The sequence below is a fragment of the Siniperca chuatsi genome, linkage group LG7 (assembly GCF_020085105.1).
Source record: "Siniperca chuatsi isolate FFG_IHB_CAS linkage group LG7, ASM2008510v1, whole genome shotgun sequence".
In the NCBI taxonomy this organism is placed as follows: Eukaryota; Metazoa; Chordata; class Actinopteri; order Centrarchiformes; family Sinipercidae; genus Siniperca; species Siniperca chuatsi.
In genome coordinates, this window is record NC_058048.1 from 28,359,837 (window position 1) to 28,377,377 (window position 17,541).

Consider the following 17,541-nt stretch of genomic DNA (forward strand, 5'->3'; position numbering starts at 1 on the left):
TTTTTTCAATTCCTGCATTGTTTACATCCATGTTCACTAGCTTGCAGTCTTCTTCTCTGCCATTGTTGGTGCATTGCAACATATCTTGGTGCGTCACCACCACCTGTTGGTCAGTGGGATAGTGTGAAACCTTTGGCAGGAATGTGTATCGTGTCACACGTGTGTGTGTCCTCGTGCATGAGATAAATAAAACAGGGATCCACTAATAGAAGAACTGCTCCATAGCGCTACTAGAGGTAAAAAACTCCACAGGGAACCTTTAATCACATGACTGTGCATCACACTATCACAATACTAAAGACAATAAACAGTATTTAGATATTGCCTAGTCCCGATCTTTTATTGCTTACCTGTCCCTGTAGTGGAAACTCATTGTGTATCAACGTGTGTTGTGTTCAGGAGCTGCGGGAGCGTGTTTTGAGGGGGAAATATCGTGTGCCCTTCTACATGTCTACAGACTGCGAGGGAATCCTGCGCCGCTTCCTGGTCCTCAATCCTGCCAAGCGCTGCTCGCTGGAGGTGAGGAGGAAACTTTACAGCAGCTTGATTGGGAAGCACATACAGCACATACTTACAGCATATTCAAAATGACCACATTGGTGTCTAAATATCGAGCTGTACAATCTGTTAAACAGTCAAGGTATAATTGCCCTTCATGTCTAATGTCTGTAAGTGACTTCATCTTTCAAGGACAACAATAATAAATTAAAATACGCAAAGATGAACAAAGGTACACAAATGTATTTGTTATTGAGTACATAGAATAATCAGTACATAACGTAAAAGATGAACAACTGAACATAAATATGCAAGATGTTGAAGTTGCGGATGTCAAAAAATGAAAGTTACATTTTGAATTAAAAAAAAACCCAAACATCTTCCAAACATTTTTATAGCAGATTTCAGTTTTCTGTGTCTATACTGTATTACTGTATATGTCAAGGCCTCTCTCTCCTTCTCCCTCCTCACCAGCAAATAATGAAAGATAAATGGATTAATGTCGGCTATGACAGCGAGGAGCTGAAACCCCACACAGAGCCTGTGGAGGACTTGAACGATACCAGCCGCATTGGTGAGAAAAACACTTTTTAAAGGGCTTTTTAAAACACCTTTTACCATTAATTTATTTACTTAAGCATTGCTCACAAAATGATTAATTGGTAACTGTCTGTTGATGAGTTGGATCATGTGGCAGGTTACAGTAACGGTAAACAGAAATATTCAGTGAGGGTAAGCTGGGAACATCTGGCTGAGGCTGCTGTCCACAGAGTCTTCACCTCCCACCTCCTAGAGGATTTATTTATTTATTTTTGTATTTTGTTGGATGTTGGGGACATGGAATCTGAGTGGGTCATGTTCAAAACCTCCTTTATGAATCAGAAGCGGCTGTCTGGAGTTGTAGCTGCAAAGTCATCAGTGCCTGTCATGGTGACTTTTGGTTGGCTTTAAAGTGGTGCACTGGCTTATACCAGGGTTCTGTCATATTATATCACTCAAAGCTTCCTTTATATGAATGTCCTATGGGATGTCATAATTTAGTAACCATAAAAGCTGACGCCGACCTACATGGTCCTCCAGACATGTTGTACTGGCACTAAGCTCTTGGCAGGTATTCAGTGCTTGATCCATATGCAGGACCTGAACTAGGACAGGGACAGTTCACCCCAAAATCAAAAATACATATTTTTCCTCTTACCTGTAGTGCTATTTATCTATCTAGAGTGTTTTGGTGTGAGTCGCAGAGTGTTGGAGATATCGGCCGGAAGCGTGCACCAATACTGCTAGCTTACCTAGCACCACTGAGCTAGCTAACGTTACAGCTCAGCCGAGGAGGACGCCATTAATGTTTACATCCTGCACTGTCACGAGCACAAGCCTCTCATCCATGAGTAGATGCATGCTTCCTTCTGCGCAGTGATACGGTTAGCGGGTGTAGTTCAGTAGAAAGCAAATAGTTCCTACATGAAACTGCTCACAACAAATCTGTGGATTATCTTGAGTAACTGGGTCCTGATTTCTGGAAAGAGACATTGCTGTTGAGTTTTTCAGTTGTATTGTATTTTTGTTTGGTGCTTTGAGCACCACAAGCCAAGTGTCATCTAGTTCCATTATATTTGAGAGAAGGCAGACATCTCTATGGCAGATATCTCCAAAACTCTGCAACTCACACCAAACCAATCTAGATGAATAAATAGCACTACAGGTAAATGTGTATTTTTGATTTTGGGGTGAACTGTCCCTTGGTTCACACCAAGCAGAGCACTGAGGTTGAGCCTTTCATAATTGTACAGAAGGTCAACCTGCGTGATTCCTGTGTAACCTTTCACTTGCTGTGGAAATTGTGGAATAGCTGTTTCTAATTTCAATTGTCTCGTTCCAGATGTGATGGTTGGGATGGGCTTCACCAGAGAAGAGGTCAGAGAGTCGCTGATCAATCAGAAGTACAATGAGGTCACTGCCACATACCTGCTGCTGGGACGCAAGAATGAGGTGAGTGTATCGACTTGCCTTTTTGTTTTGTTTGTTTGTTTTTTCCAGATCTTTTTCTGTATTTAGATGAAATATGAGGTAATGGTTTATGGTTTTATTTGACAGTGTACATTATATCTCTTGCGAAGCAAGTTCATATACTAAATGAAGTTATCACAAAATTAAGAAATACCACAGTTTGGGAGTATGTCAGATTCAAGATGGAGAGGGTGTCTTTTGTGTCATTAGTAGTTCATAATGCTAATCTTAAATAGTTTACAGCTGTGCTGTGCAGGTCATTTAGTCACAATCACAGTCAAAATACAGTAGAACATGTCAAAAAATACGACTGAATCTGTTTTACTTAATGTACAAATCTGAATATATGATTTGTTCTGGTTTTGGTCCCAGCCTGATTGAGACATTAAATTAACTGGACCTGGTTTTGGAATTAACTGGACTGGCCTAACTGGTCTTGGTTATAGCCCTGAGTTGTTGCTCTGAGAGAAGCTGTGAAGAACCTAATCAGTGTTTGTCTCCAGTAATATTGTAAGTGTAAATCTTTTTCTTCTTTCTGTGTGTTTGTCTGTCTCTCAGACGGAGGGCGGTGAGTCTCGTTCGGGCAGCAGTCTGAGTCTAGCTCGAGTCCGACCCGGCACCATCACCAACGGAACCAGCAAACACGCCACTTCCTCTTCCTCCTCTGGTGCACCTTCTTCCTCCTCTGGTCACAAGGCACAGCGTAGTGCCTCCACTTACCACCGCCAGAGACGACACTCTGACTTCTGTAAGACAAAATACCGAGATCAGTGACATAGTGGAGTTTCGCTTGTTTTGTCATTAGTTAGAGTTGGTTTGATTCATTCTGAAATTGAATGAAATGGTGACAGAAATCTACCTCACTGAGAACTGTTTCCTATCTGTCAGGTGGTCCAGCGGTTCCAGGGTCAACGCACCCCAAGCGGAGTCCCAGTGGTGTAGGTGAAGGGGCGGGGCTTAAGGAAGAGCGGCTGTCAGTCCGCAAGCCAATCACCAATACTGTTGGCTCCCGTAGTATCCCAACCCCCTCCAGTCCCATGGTTAGCTCCGCTCACAACCCAAATAAGGCAGAGATACCCGACCGCCGCAAGGAAGTTACCTCAACCACAGTAAGGCCAAACGGATGTTCTGTGGGTGTGATGAATCATCCACTGTAACCAATCTGTCACATTTAATCTCTTATCAATACAACAGGCACAGATGGTAGAATCCTCACAATCCTCTTAATCCCATTTCCTCAGATTACAGCACATTGAGGCTACAGTACACTGACAGATATTATGGAGACTGCAAACATTAACGTCGTCCACAGATTAGAAAAGAGCTGAATAGTAAAAAACGCACATACCTTGAGATGAATAACAAACTGTAGATTCACCCAGCAGGGGGAATATGGAGATTATGGTTGTTCATTAAGATTAGCCTGAGAGAGTTTAAAGAATGTAAACAGTTGAAGACAGCAGCCAGATTAAGCTGAGATTAACTCTTTAAAGTTCTGCACGGCAGATACAGGCAGAACTCATGACCGTCTGAGGTCAAACAGTCAAGACAGGGAAGTCTTTATTTTATTTTTTTTTAACCTGCATGGCGCACCAGGCGGGCAGGGTTTACTCAAGCAGGGTCACATAAATGTCAGGCATATGAAGGCATAATAAAAGTCATTCAGTTTTGAAGCTCTCCTTGCGTTGTGTTATGTGGTAAAACACATTCCCTCCACATCAGATTAAAACAGACCATTTACAGATATTCAGGACATCATCCATTTCAGTAAATTCATGTGATTTTGGATTTCTGATTCTTTCTCCAGAATAACATCCCTGCTAGTGCCATGACTCGAAGGAACACGTATGTGTGTACAGACCGATCCAACACTGATAGACACACACTGTTGCAAAATGGCAAGGAAAACAGGTGAGAGGATCCCGTCTGTCTGTCTCTGTCTCACACAATGACAAAGTGCCCTCACAAGATTAGCTTTTCTTGTTTGTTTGTTTTTTTGTGGAAATTTGGACCACAGCCAGTGGCCATGGAGCATGTGTTTATAAACAAATAAGAAGCGATAGTGAAGGTTTCAGCATGATCACTGGAGTTGCAGTTCACACAGCCTAGAGCAAATTTGAGTCTGTTTGCTGCCATTTTTGACTTTGTGCCAGTTCTAAATTTCACCTCATCTTGATCTAAACTCAAGGACCTCAAGGGTTTAGCATTGAGATTAGAATTAGGTTTAGGTTAGGGAATGTGTCAAGGAAAAAACTCATCAACCAATTCAGTTTTATGAAAACAAGTGTGGTGCACAGGCTATTAATTAACTGGCTGCTATTCTTGGCTATTAAATGACAGTGCAATGTAAAAACAACAGCAAGGTGAACATGGATAAAATGGAATAAATTACACAGTTTGAACATGAGATCCCCTGTCACATCTTCTTTAACCCAGTGTTGGAAATACATTTATATTCATAGTAAATACAGTGTGAAAAGGGTTGGTTTATTTACACTGGTGCAGATTATCTCTTTTTGCACAGAGTTTAGAGAGTGTTTGGCCTGGGGTGTTTGTCTCACATACTCACATACATTTTGTCTCTTCAAGAGAGGATAATGGGGTTTAAATTGTGCATGCATGCATGCATGCATGGGTGTCTGTGTGTGTGTGTGTTTATGTACCCAATATGAACTGTCTGTTGTTGTGACAGATGGTTGTCTGCTTGTCAGTCTCAGAGCATGGCAGGCACCATCTCTCTCTCTCTCTCTCTCTCCCTCTTTTCCTATGGTCACTCTCTCACATTCTCACTTTCATTCTAGCTGACCTGTTTTCCGTCCCTCTGTCTCTTTATCACTCTGTGATTTTGCCTCTCAAAGGGAGAGCCAGAAAGTTCCTGTCTGTCGTCTGACCTCCAGTAAAAATGTTCCTGCACGGACAGCGGAGAAGGTCAAATTGATAAGAGACTGATAGAGAGTTTTAAAATCTAAGACTCTATTGAAAGCAACGAGAAAAAAAAGATGAATGAGTGGATGTACAAATAATTTCAGGTTAAGTAAAATTTTAAAAACCTTTTGTGTTAAAGCTGCAAATGGCAGCAAGAAGAAAGTACTGAACAAACATGCTCATGTTTACCAGCCATGATGCTTTATATGCTTTATAAGCTGCCAATCAGAAAACATCAAACGGTCATTACAATGAGGCAGTATTCTCTGTTGCAGCTCCATTTTGTGATTTAACAGAGTGGAAAGAAGGACAGGTAAAAGGGAGGGAAGGATGATAGGATGAGAAAAGAGATGGCATGAGAAGGGAGAGGGGGAGAAAAGGGGAGGTGAGAGCAGCAGGATCAAGTGAGAACTGGCATTGTGCCAACATAACCCTCCACTTGCCTTAGAGGCCTTGTCAATGTGATGCCATGCCAGAGTGGTTGATGGGACAAACATGTGCATGGACACACACACAGTCACATTTAGTCCATGAAAATGTCCATGAAAATTGTGTATAGTGGCAAAAGTGCACAGGAGAGACACAAAACACTGATTGTGTACACATGCATGTGTGTGACTATGTGACTTGATCACATGAAGTGTACTTATTTTAGATTATATTTTGACAAAGAGTTACATGTGTTTTTATGTACCTACTGTTGAGCTCTGAAATGCATCTAATTCTAATTATTTAATTATATTAATCCCTGTCAGTCAATAATGTCACAGTAGAAATATTTCCATCTTTAGCCAGAAATAACTTTTGAACCATGTTTGAGTACAGGTGTACAAGGATTTGCTTTGTTTTTTAATCCAGTGGAGTAGGGCTGGCTGGTTCAATCACAAATCAAAGTCTCTCCTATTCAGGACTGTCATGTAAATGATTTATACACATAACTTTTACAAGCATTGTGCTGTAACAGAGTAACAACTGTAACAACCCCACTAGAAACTGGTATAAATTTAAAACTGCAATCTCAGGAGTTCTCTGTGTGAAAGAGAGTTAAACATTATTATTTTCTCATCCTTTCTACGCTTCTCTTCCCCACTTTTGCACCAATTCAACAATCTTCATCTCACATCCCTCCACCCCTCTCTTTTCCTCTCATCCCTCCATCCCCAGTGTGCCCCCCCGCGCAGTTAACTGCAGTAGGCAGACGTTAAACGATTTTGCTCTGCAACAGCTGCACTTCAACTTAACCTGTCTAATGGTTCTGCCCCACTTGAGCCCTGTGTGTGGGTGTTATGTAGAGCGTTATGAAAAGCAGCCTCAGGCCACCAGCCAGCCAGAGAGTCAGGGGTGGAGAGGTGTCTGTGTGCGACAAAATTTAAGTGCTGGATGAAGAGAAGGGAACTGGACAAGAGGTAGGGGGGCATGCAGAAAAATGAGAGGGGCCCAGTGGGGAGTCAGAGCACTTTGGGTCAATTTTCAAACAACTGTTGGTCATGATGTGAAGAGCAGCTCGCTCTCTGTCTCTCACTCTGTTGCTTTTTCTTTCTGTAGGTATTCATGCTTCTTAAAAAAAGCCTCAAATTACCTCAGTTTAAGACTATACAATTATTACAAATCTTAAATGCACCTGATAGAGGTCTTGATTGTCATCATAAAATCAGACAACACGTTTTTTTTCCACACATGCAAACTTATGTGGTCAACAAAGTAAACAGAAAAAAGCAAAAGCCATGTAGCTAAATATGCTTTTTTCTGATCCTGCCTGCAATCATTTAGGGAAGAGGCATGGTATTAAATCTTAATTCAGTTGGTATACTGTAAATGAATTTGCACGTAATAATAAAGAATAAGGCTGGTAATATTCTATATTCATAATATTCTTTTCCAATGAAAAGACAAAAAGACTACGATCCTATTAACAAGTCTGTATATCCAAAGCCTGATATCCCTTATTACTCTGTGCCATTGTTGTCCAAAAACTATTAAAAACACATCATTGAGTCACACCATTGGCCTGGGTGACATGTTCCTTTACAATGAGCATCGATACACTTTCCTGGTGCTGTAAATACTCACTAGCATGCCAAATGTGCATTAATATGCAGCTGAAAATGCATAAATGCACAGTTTGTTCCTGTTTAACACTGATTTTGAACAGTTTGCACTGCCTTACTGCAATGATGATGTAACTTGACAAAATGTAGTTACCCGCCAGCATGTTTCTACTCAATTAAAACCTCTGCCCAGAGGTTTGGAAAAACATATTCCAAATTATGAGACAATGGAGTGCTTTGGAAAATGGCAGCAGGTCCTATAACGTGATTTATATGTGATTCCTGCAGAGTTCTTTCACTTGCCAATTGAAATTATCTTGATTGCAACTAACCACTCTGTTTTCCTCCTTCTCCCTCCAGTTCCTTATCCCACCGCCTTCCCCCCGCCTCCCCCTCAACCCACAGCATCGCTGGTGCCTCTGGGGTCTCCTCCTCGTCCTCCACGCCCTCCTCCCGTCTCTCCAGGGGATCCACGGTGAGGAGCACTTTCCATGGAGGGCAGATTAGAGACCGTCGGCCTCCCTCCCATGCTCCCCCAGCTTCCCCAACGCCATCCCATGATGCCAGCCCACTGCCCCACGCCAGAACTCGGGCCACGACCAACCTGCTAAGCAAACTGACCTCCAAATTGACCCGCAGGTAAGGGGAGAAGCCAGGAGAAGGAGACAGGGAGGAAAGACTTTCGCTTAGAGGCATGACTAAAACAGGAAGAGAAAGACTGATAACTCAGAAATCAAGAAACCGATTACAAATAAATCTTTAACTGCAGGGTTTATTGATCATTCGGACATTTGCAAGTATTTTCAAGGATTGTGTGTGTTTGATGATAACTGCTAACCATCCCAATGTGGTGAAGTGATAGCAGACTGCCTGTACTGGCCTGTATGTTTATGAACATGAAGATCATTTAGCTAACCTTGCTACCTCTCACCGTCTCTTCCCTAACCAGTACTAACCTACCAGCCTTTCTTCTCCAATAATAAATCTTTACAGGCTTCAGAACTTGTCCTCCTTAATCTCAGACCTGGGTCTAATAGTGTTTAAACATTATTCCAACTGTTTGTTTTACTTGCTTAAACTAGACATCTGTTTTTTTGGGGGTTCAATCCCACAAGTGCCAACAGTTCTAGGATTTCCGCCCCTTACCACCTGCTCCCTACAACATTTGCTTTTCAAAATGTGTCGGTTACACTTTATTTGGATAATCTGCCTACAGATAGTTTATAGAGTCAACTGTTTCACAAATTAAACTGTTTTCTAGGTTTGGTTTAGGCACAAAAAAAAAATCTTGGTTAGGGTATGTTCATGAATTGTCATATGTACTCTATTGATAATCTGTTAAACATCTACAGACAAAGCAAAACAGTTGAAATGTTACAAATACTCTATAAACTATCTGTAGGCAGACTATCCAAGTAAAGTGTTACCAATGTGTCTGCCCCATCCCACAGGAAGCATAAAACAAATGTAGCCCTTATGAAATAGTAAATACGATATATGATAAGATATATATATATTGAAGAAAGCCTTATTAAAGGTCTTAAAAATGCCTTCAGCATGAGGCGGTAGGAACTAAAATTGGATAAAACCACAGATTGTGTCCTTCTTTATGTTGTTTCCCATAGCAACAGATACAAACAAGACAGACAACTAGTGTTATGGTTTGAGTGAGCAACACAGTCGGTGTAAAAAATGAGTGGGTGACAAATAAAACTGAAATTTTACTTAATTTGGAACTGGGAAGCATATGGTTTACTAGATGGTAATGGATACAGTATTTCATCCCGCAGTAGTGATTTTCTCTGCTCTGCCCCACCAGCAATAGAGGGAAATATATCCTGTACCCTCAACAGTTGTGTTAGGTCCTGCGAGATATCCAGGAGCCAAATCCCGTTGCAGCCCGCTATCGAAACCTGTCACATTTATGCTGTTGGACAGTTTGTTAAATTCAAGAAAATTGTTTAAATCCAATTACATAACCTGCACTTTTCAGTTTCTGTCATCAAGTGTTTTCCTGATGCAGTTAATCCCACTGTAATCTGGTTCAAACAAACGATAACCTATTTGACCCAGGTCTGCTGTTCAGGTGGACATATACTGTATGTCTTTCACAGTCTGTTCTTTTCAGCTGCTTATTGTTGCTTTATCTGTTTGTTTGTTTGTTTGATTCTTTAACAACTTTTGCTTTTCCCTGCCAGTCACCTGTCAATCTTCTGTCCTTCTTTTTCCTGAACTACAGTACATACAGTGTAATTTGTACTTCTCTGCCTCTTCTACCTGTCATCTCAACGTTGTCTTCCCCTCACTTGTTTCTCTTTCATTCAATGTCTCTCTGACTCTCTGCTGTTAATTTTCCTTTTTCCATTCCTCTCATCTCTTCATCTCCTTCTCTTCTTCCTCTCTTGTCCTAGGGTCACTCTTGACCCTTCTAAACGTCAGAGCTCAAACAAGTCCATGTCGGGCTGCACCCTCCCACAGGGGACAAAAACAGTTAGTAAGTCTTCCTTTCCCATGTTTTCTGGCTGCTTCTGTCTGTCTGACTGTCTGCCTGCTTGTCAGTGCCCTTTCATCCCGTCTATCCCTCATTCGCTGTCTGTCGCCGGTTGGAGTTTAGTTATGCAAACATTTATCTGAAGCTAAGCTACTCTACAGGCAAGAATTTAATCAGTGGTACAGTTAAATTCAACCTGCAGGGTTCTGGCTCCAAGAAAAGTCCATTTGTACTGATGTGAATTGGAAAACCTAGAAAAAGTCTAGAAATACAAAGTAATTTTTTTTGTTTACATTTGCTCTTCAAGTTTCTCTTCAAATGTATGTTTCATCAAAAAGAGACTAAGGCTTAAAGAGAGTTATGTTTGTTTAATTGACAGATGTGACTAGATACACTCTTCTGTCACAGTGCATGTAACTTTATATAACAGTACCGATATATATTGATATATTTATGTATCGTGATATAGTGAATTTTCTGGCAGTTAAATTGTTTATAGATTAAATAACCTGATGGGAATGTCTGCTTATCTCTAATCTAGTGAATTAAATGAAATACGTGAAAAATCAAGTAGGGTATCTGCAAGTCATGAAAAGTCTTAAAAAGCATTCAGTTCAGTTCAGATGGTGCTGAGTTTCAGTCAACACCATCAGACCTGCAGCAAACAGTCACTGCTGCAGCTACAGCCGCCAGGAAGCCCATCATCTCATAATGGGAAAGTGGTGATTTTAGCAAAAACTATGAATTAATCATTTTCTATTATAGTTTTAGTAGTTGGTTAATCCATCCATCCATTTTCTGCTACTCATGCCGGTCCAGGTCACATTCATTAAATTAATTATATCATTAGGAATTATTGTTATATACTGCTGGGAAGTACTGAAAAAATTGTGATATAATTCTAAGCTATATCGTCTCTCCTGGTTTTCCATCATACTTTCATACTTTGTCCGGTATTATTGTGAAACAGGTATTAAATTGTATTCTGTGTCATTAAAGAGGTTTTAAAAAGCATTACATTTAAGTTGATGAACCCTGCAGCGACCCTGTCCAGGTTTTTCATCACATCAATGCAATAAATCAGTCCTCTTACAGTATGACCATATATATGAAGTGTAGTTACCCCAGTATAAATAGATTACTATCATCTCACAGTATACAGTATATTGTCATATATGTCTTATACTTTTACGTTCAGCTTTGGTGGTTGCTGCTGACTCCTCTCACCTCAGGTCCACCCTGTTTGCACAAATGTAGGTTTTTTGTGTGACAGAGGTAGGTTAGGGTTAAAGCATATCTTTAGAAACTTATGCTAAGGTTTAACTCTGACTAAAGACATTTAGGAGTCTAAATGCTAGAGCCTAAACTTGGAAACTAAGTTTAAACCCAGCTTATTCTGCGGCTAAAAATCTAAACGTTTCTGGGACTGTGCACATCGAAGTTTAACTCAGTTTACAAGATTGTTTCTTCCTATAGAGCAGCTCTATCTCAAAACAGTATGTTTATGTGACTGAAACTCTAATCAGCAGCTGTCTGCCTGAATGTCTGTCTGTCTGGACTGTCTGTGTCTCTGCTGGCTGGGCTTTATGCTGTAGCACTCACTAAAGGCTGTAGGTTGTACAGCACCATCACCTGCTTCCAACAAAACACATAACAGTATTGTTTTTCTGGAACAACAAGGGGTGAAGTTGGTATATTATTTGATTTTTAGATGTGGGTGTTCAAGTTTGCCCCCACTACTAGACAGTCATTGTTGAATGGTTAGCATTAGGTTTAATGGAACCGTTGTCTGTTAGCTTGTGTAGGCACAAATCCACAGTCACACACAACACACACACACTTGGAGTCACACAACTTTAAATTTTTTTTTTAGCATAAACAACCCTATGAAGATGTGCGTCTCTTTGTGTCTCCCCTGGAGTATGTGAGTTTATTGCAACTCAACTGTACTAGTCTGAGTCATGTAATCAACACCATATGTTTGCCCATGCTGTTAACAAATCAGCAGTCCTTCAGCAGGGCTGTGGGATCTCTGCAAGGATCCAGGACAGACAGGAAAGGGGGGTGATGATGCTTTATTGGTGTTTTATACAAGAGAGAGGTAGGGGGTAAAGGATGAAGAGAAATGATAAAGAGAGCCAGGTTCATTGACTGTCTTTCAGGTAAACGACTTCATCACTACTGGTAAATGTAGTGTGCATTACTATTTTTAGGGGCAATATTTCTTATTCCCGTGTATAATTGACCAAACATAGACACCATGACACCACATTTCCAGATGCCCAGTTTGATTGAAAATGTTTCAGTGATCTAAAACCTTCAAAAGCAGAGGTAGTTTTTGGTGTCCATCCTTCAGAATCAAAGAGAAAAGGCCTCCTTCTAGAGCCAACGTTTTTTGCAGTCTTCTAAGGGGGAAGCCTGTGGTCAAAGAGGTATAAACTTAAGAATGGTATAAAACACTGGTCTCTGTTTTATACCATTCTTAAGAGACTAAAATGCAGTGAAAGCACAAGACAGTGTGTTTTGATTTAGCTTTTGCTATGCTGTTGCGGTCACGATTTCTGGTGATATCCACTGTCAAGTGTCACTGTCAAGTGTCAAAATTGATAACTGAAGTAGAAGAGGTTGAAGGAACATGGAGGCTGCAAAAAAGTAAATTAGAATACTTTTATCATAAAATCATTTCTAACAATGATTTTCATTATCTGTTAATCTGTCAATTATTTCCTCGATTAATTGTTTATCGTTTGGTCTATAAAATGTCAAAGGTTGAAAAATGCCCACCACAGTTGCTTAGAGTCCAAGGTGACGTCTTCAAATGGCTTCTTTTGTCCAACCAAAAACCCAATAATATTCAGTTTACAATTGCAGAAGATGAAGAAAACTCAAAACAATTAATCGATTATTAGAATTTAGAAAAAGCAGGGATATGGTGGTAAATAGTAAGGCAGGTAAACTATGACTTTCTGTTTGTAATAGTGACATGGGGATAGCAATACAAAGAAAACAAGGGGGAAAAAAAGTTTAAACTCATGAATGACCTGTCCTCAAAACTGATTGATTGATTTGGCATACTTTAGTAAAGATTCATGTCTGGGTAAAAATGTGCAGTGGGTAAAAAGAATTAAATCTGTATCATTGTAGCTTTGAACCCGTGACATTACGAGTACACAGCATGTGTCTGAGCCACTTCCAGGAGCAGATGCATGTAAGAAGCATCTCAGCCTGCACCAGTCATCCTGACTGACTGACCCAGCGTCACTGCCGTTTTAAATCAGGATTAGTTATGTAACCAGGATTTATCCTTCTCTTAAACATGGATCTTGCACAGCTCTCCCTCAAGATACAAGCAGATTGTCCTGTTATACTACTGCTAGCTTCTCTGTCTGCCTCTCCCACTGTTTCTGTCTCTTTAATTTCTTCTTCTACTCTCTCCCTCTGTCACTTTCTGCTCGTCTTTCTCTGATTCCCTCACTTTCACCCCTCCCTGTCTCTCTCTCAGCTCTCAGCCTTTATACAGATCGTACCATCTGGTACAGATACTGTACAGCCTATACACAGATATTCACTAACTCAATGCACAAGAGTCTGTCCAGTCTGTCATTGCACACTCTTCACACATAAAACACTTAGGTTGATTTTTCCCACTTCTATTCTTCCATAAGGATGTGATACCACTTGTCATTTTCTGAGGGAGGAGCAAAGTGTTACTCACTCACTTTCTTTACCCAGACAAGAAAGGCAAGGTCATAATTTAGATGGGACACCTCCAGTTCAACAGTCACAAAACATTTATATAATTACTGCTGTACAACACAGTACAGGCATGTATTGATGCAAGATTTCAAAAAATGGCCTTAAGAGTCAACCTCATTCCAGCAACTCTGTTGGTAACATTTGAGTGTTCTTAATCTAACATTACCCTCCAGATGTTTGCTGGATAATTATTTGGATAACATTCATTCATAAATGCTGAGGCGTGTCCCAGTTATTATCTGTGTGGATCAGCTTTAAGAGAGGTGTCACATTAGAGCAGTCAAAAAGCTGAGACACACCGTCTAAACGTGTATTTAGATCTAAAGCCCTGCAACAGCTCCTCTGTCACATTAGCGTAGGCATCATTTCCAGTCAAATCTATCAATGAAATCTCACTGCTTGCTCCTCTAGACCACCCCCAGTTCCTGGAATATAGATCAGGTTACCAGGTTGGTAAAAGAAGCCCTCAGTCTGCGCACAGAAAATAGCAATAGTAGCCTCTGGTGGCCATGAAAGGGAAGTGCAATAAGCTTCCCCAAACTCAATAGTATCTGGCAGCCTGTTGGGTGGAGTATATGTCCATAGCAAGAGCTTGCGGCAGCCATGAGCTCATACATCCTGAATGTGTGTGGCCCTTTTAGTGTGGCATGCAATACTCTACTCTCTAAATCGTAAATTGCATAGCTACATATTATGTGATTTAGGAGATGAGACTTGTCACCATCTGCCTCAAGAAGATCCCACATAACTTTAATATCGAAAAGAAACTACATGTACATTCATTCCAACTTGAAATGTAGGGAGGGATGTTAGCAACAATAGTAGTGCATGAAGTAATGAAAGGTATGCTGTGGTAAAAGAAGAAACAGAGCATAACACAAAATAACAGACAAGACAAAATATGTCTGGAAAGAGGCAGACAACTGACACACACCAGTTTATATGACCCGTCATATCAGGTCCAAGAAACTAGAGGAAGCAGGGAAGCCTATAGACAGCTGGACGTCGAAGGTTTTATGATTTATTTTGTGATAATATACATTATCAGTTCATGTAATTATGGGATCTTGTGAATTATCAGTATTTACTTTTATGATTGAACCTACATGTGTTCAGGGTTTCACCAACAGTTTTATTTTCATAGTAGAATGGGGTTATTACTCATTTATTACTGAGCTGTAATGTACTCTAAAGTACTACCCATTTTTGTACCATGAACCACACCAAACTTGAGGATAACCATACCAAATAAAACCGTTTGACACTTAAACTGTACCAAACAAAAGTTGTGACATACAGACAAAGAATTTATAAAAGGTTGAGAGTGGGGACAGTCTTACAAGAGATGTTATTGGGTCATTTATTGCAGATCTACGTTCAGTTTTGGTTCCAAATCATCTCCATACCATTTTACTATTATGTAAAAAAAGACCAAAAAACCCTATCACATTTCAAAATGATCGTACATTTAGGGTTTTTTAGAATTATTGATCGTACAAAGAGCTAAATTATCCTAAAAATATGATAATTATTGTAAACCTGGCAACACTGAGGAGTGTGTATCATACTGTATCAGATATGGGCAACATAATATTAATTGGTTCTTGTCAATCGCCTGAGAGGCACAGAAAGAAATGTACTGTAGTCTCTTAAAACCACGCCTTACAAATGTTATTCTCACATCCACATCTTAGCTGTGACAGCAATATGAAGCACAGACAGAAGTGAAATGTTTTTTCCCTAAATGAGGCTGGTGTTTTCTTTTAACTCACTAATTTGTGCTTTTACCAGCATTAGATGTGCATTTGTGTGAGTCTGGCCTCCACTGCAACGCACTGTATTTTCTGTGCTGAGACCTGGCTCTCTGCTCTGGATTCACTCCCTCTACATTTGTTTATCCTTCTCATTTGTTTTGTTGGTGACGTTTTGTTGTTTCACATCCATCCAGTGTTCCAGTGCAGTGAGTGTAGGTTGGTGATGATCCATCTGTGATTTGAAGACGTGATGTTGTAGTGTTCTGTGTTGTGATTGGTGGATTGATTGGGGGGGGGGGTGAAAACGCGATTGGCCGATTGATTCCTAACAGATACGTTTGTCTTCTTCTTGAGGGTCACAGACGAACCTGAGAGAATCAGCAGATCTCCGGTCACAAGGTGAGAAAACATTTACATTTTTCCAACATTTACGACCAAAGTGCAGAAATAAATAAACAGTAGAACAATCTTGAATTTCATGTGTCAGCAGCATTACAAGCAGCCTGCTTTTCATAATTAATCCATCAATTTACCACATACTTAAAGGATGCTAAAGGCCTTTAGTTTACTTCTCAATGAGATATTTTGCATTACATGAATAACAGTGTTAACGCTAACTAAGAATAGTTCAACACTTTCGGAAATGACCTTATTTGCTTTTTTTCAAATGAGAACGGTATATGTTGGTTCTTGCTTAATCTGTACAAAAACATGAGCGTAAAACGAAATAAACTGGCACATAACCCCCCTTAAAACAGCGACTCATTGTTTTTACACTGCTTTTGTACGGATTAAACAAACAAGATGTAACATGTTAATTAGTGAGCTTTAGAGGTGCTGGGAGGCTGATTTTGTTGCCCCTGTACAGAGCCAGGCTAGCTGTTTCCCCATGTTTTCAGTCTTTATGCTAAGCTAAGCTAACTAGCTGCCGGCTCCAGCTATATATTTACGGTACAGACATGAGAGAGGGATCAATCGGCAAGAAAGCATATTAGCATATTTCCCAAAGTGTATAACTGTTTCTTTTAAGTCTCGCCTGACTGCCAGTCCGAAGGTAATTCAATTGTAGCACTTAAATGTTCTTCTTTTAATCTCTTAAGTAAAATACATTTACAAGGATTTGTTGTATACAGAGAACCATTGTGTTCACACTGCAGCTGTAAATGTTTTCATTCTTAGGTGTAACTGAGACCTGATGTTTTCTTTCTGATCAGTTTCAAAACATCAGAAGTCTACATGGAGTCACACTTTTGCATGTGATCCAGCATGGGAACTGGATTACATTTCCAGCACAGATCCTGAATCATACTACTCACATGAGAACACTCAGGATATTTTTTTTATTGTGATGATTTATTTAATGTTATTTTTCTCTTTCATGTGGTGGGGACACAAGGAAAAACAAGAGAAAGAGATGTGAATGTGCTCATACAGATAATGCACACTGTGTTACCTACATACATTCTCATTAAAACAAAAAATATGCACTTCTCTGTTCCTAGATCTTGTAAAATCAAGAACCAACAGCTGATTAACATCAAGAACTTATAATTGCTATAAATGGTCAAATGAAAAAGAGTGCGGAAAAGATCGAATGAAAGAATAAAGAATCGGATTATGAATATTAAACTTTTGTGTTCCAGTTAGAATTCAATGTTGTTGCTATTTCACATCCTTCATCTGAGACAACTGCCATTATTTTGGTGCACAGAGAATCACAATGCACAATCATGCACGACAATGTAAAGAAAGCCAAGTATCCAACTTTATTATTATTGCAGAGATACTTTGATTAGATCAAAGCTTAAAGGCACATACTGTAACAGAAATGAACTATGGAAAGCACATACATCTTTTTGACTCACTGTCATTTGTTATCGATTTCATTTATGGGTTACATCCAAAAACATTTATGAATAGTCACAACAAAAAGACCATTGAAACCGGTATTTTAGTGGTATTGATCTCTTGAACTTTTGTGTTATTTATACTGTATTTTTTCAGGGTTATCAGTCTCAGCTTATCACTATGTTACTAAAGGTCTTGTGTACTTCCTCTC

General features: G+C 39.9%; 1 protein-coding gene across 10 annotated transcripts in view; it reads left to right on the top strand.

Moving 5' to 3' along the window:
* The window catches only part of mark4b (MAP/microtubule affinity-regulating kinase 4b), a 57,912-nt gene that overhangs the window by 36,103 nt on the left and 4,268 nt on the right, over positions 1–17,541 (top strand). For 2 of the 10 annotated variants that reach the window (XM_044203887.1, XM_044203886.1), the window contains exons 9-17: positions 400–519; positions 973–1,072; positions 2,381–2,490; positions 3,067–3,256; positions 3,397–3,617; positions 4,316–4,419; positions 7,842–8,120; positions 9,893–9,975; positions 15,837–15,881. In XM_044203887.1, coding sequence (XP_044059822.1) covers positions 400–519; positions 973–1,072; positions 2,381–2,490; positions 3,067–3,256; positions 3,397–3,617; positions 4,316–4,419; positions 7,842–8,120; positions 9,893–9,975; positions 15,837–15,881 — 1,252 coding nt within the window. Of the gene's footprint in view, positions 1–399; positions 520–972; positions 1,073–2,380; positions 2,491–3,066; positions 3,257–3,396; positions 3,618–4,315; positions 4,420–7,841; positions 8,121–9,892; positions 9,976–15,836; positions 15,882–16,696; positions 17,538–17,541 lie in introns of those variants that run through there. The other 8 variants (XM_044203889.1, XM_044203882.1, XM_044203891.1 and 5 more) reach the window with 6 other exon arrangements.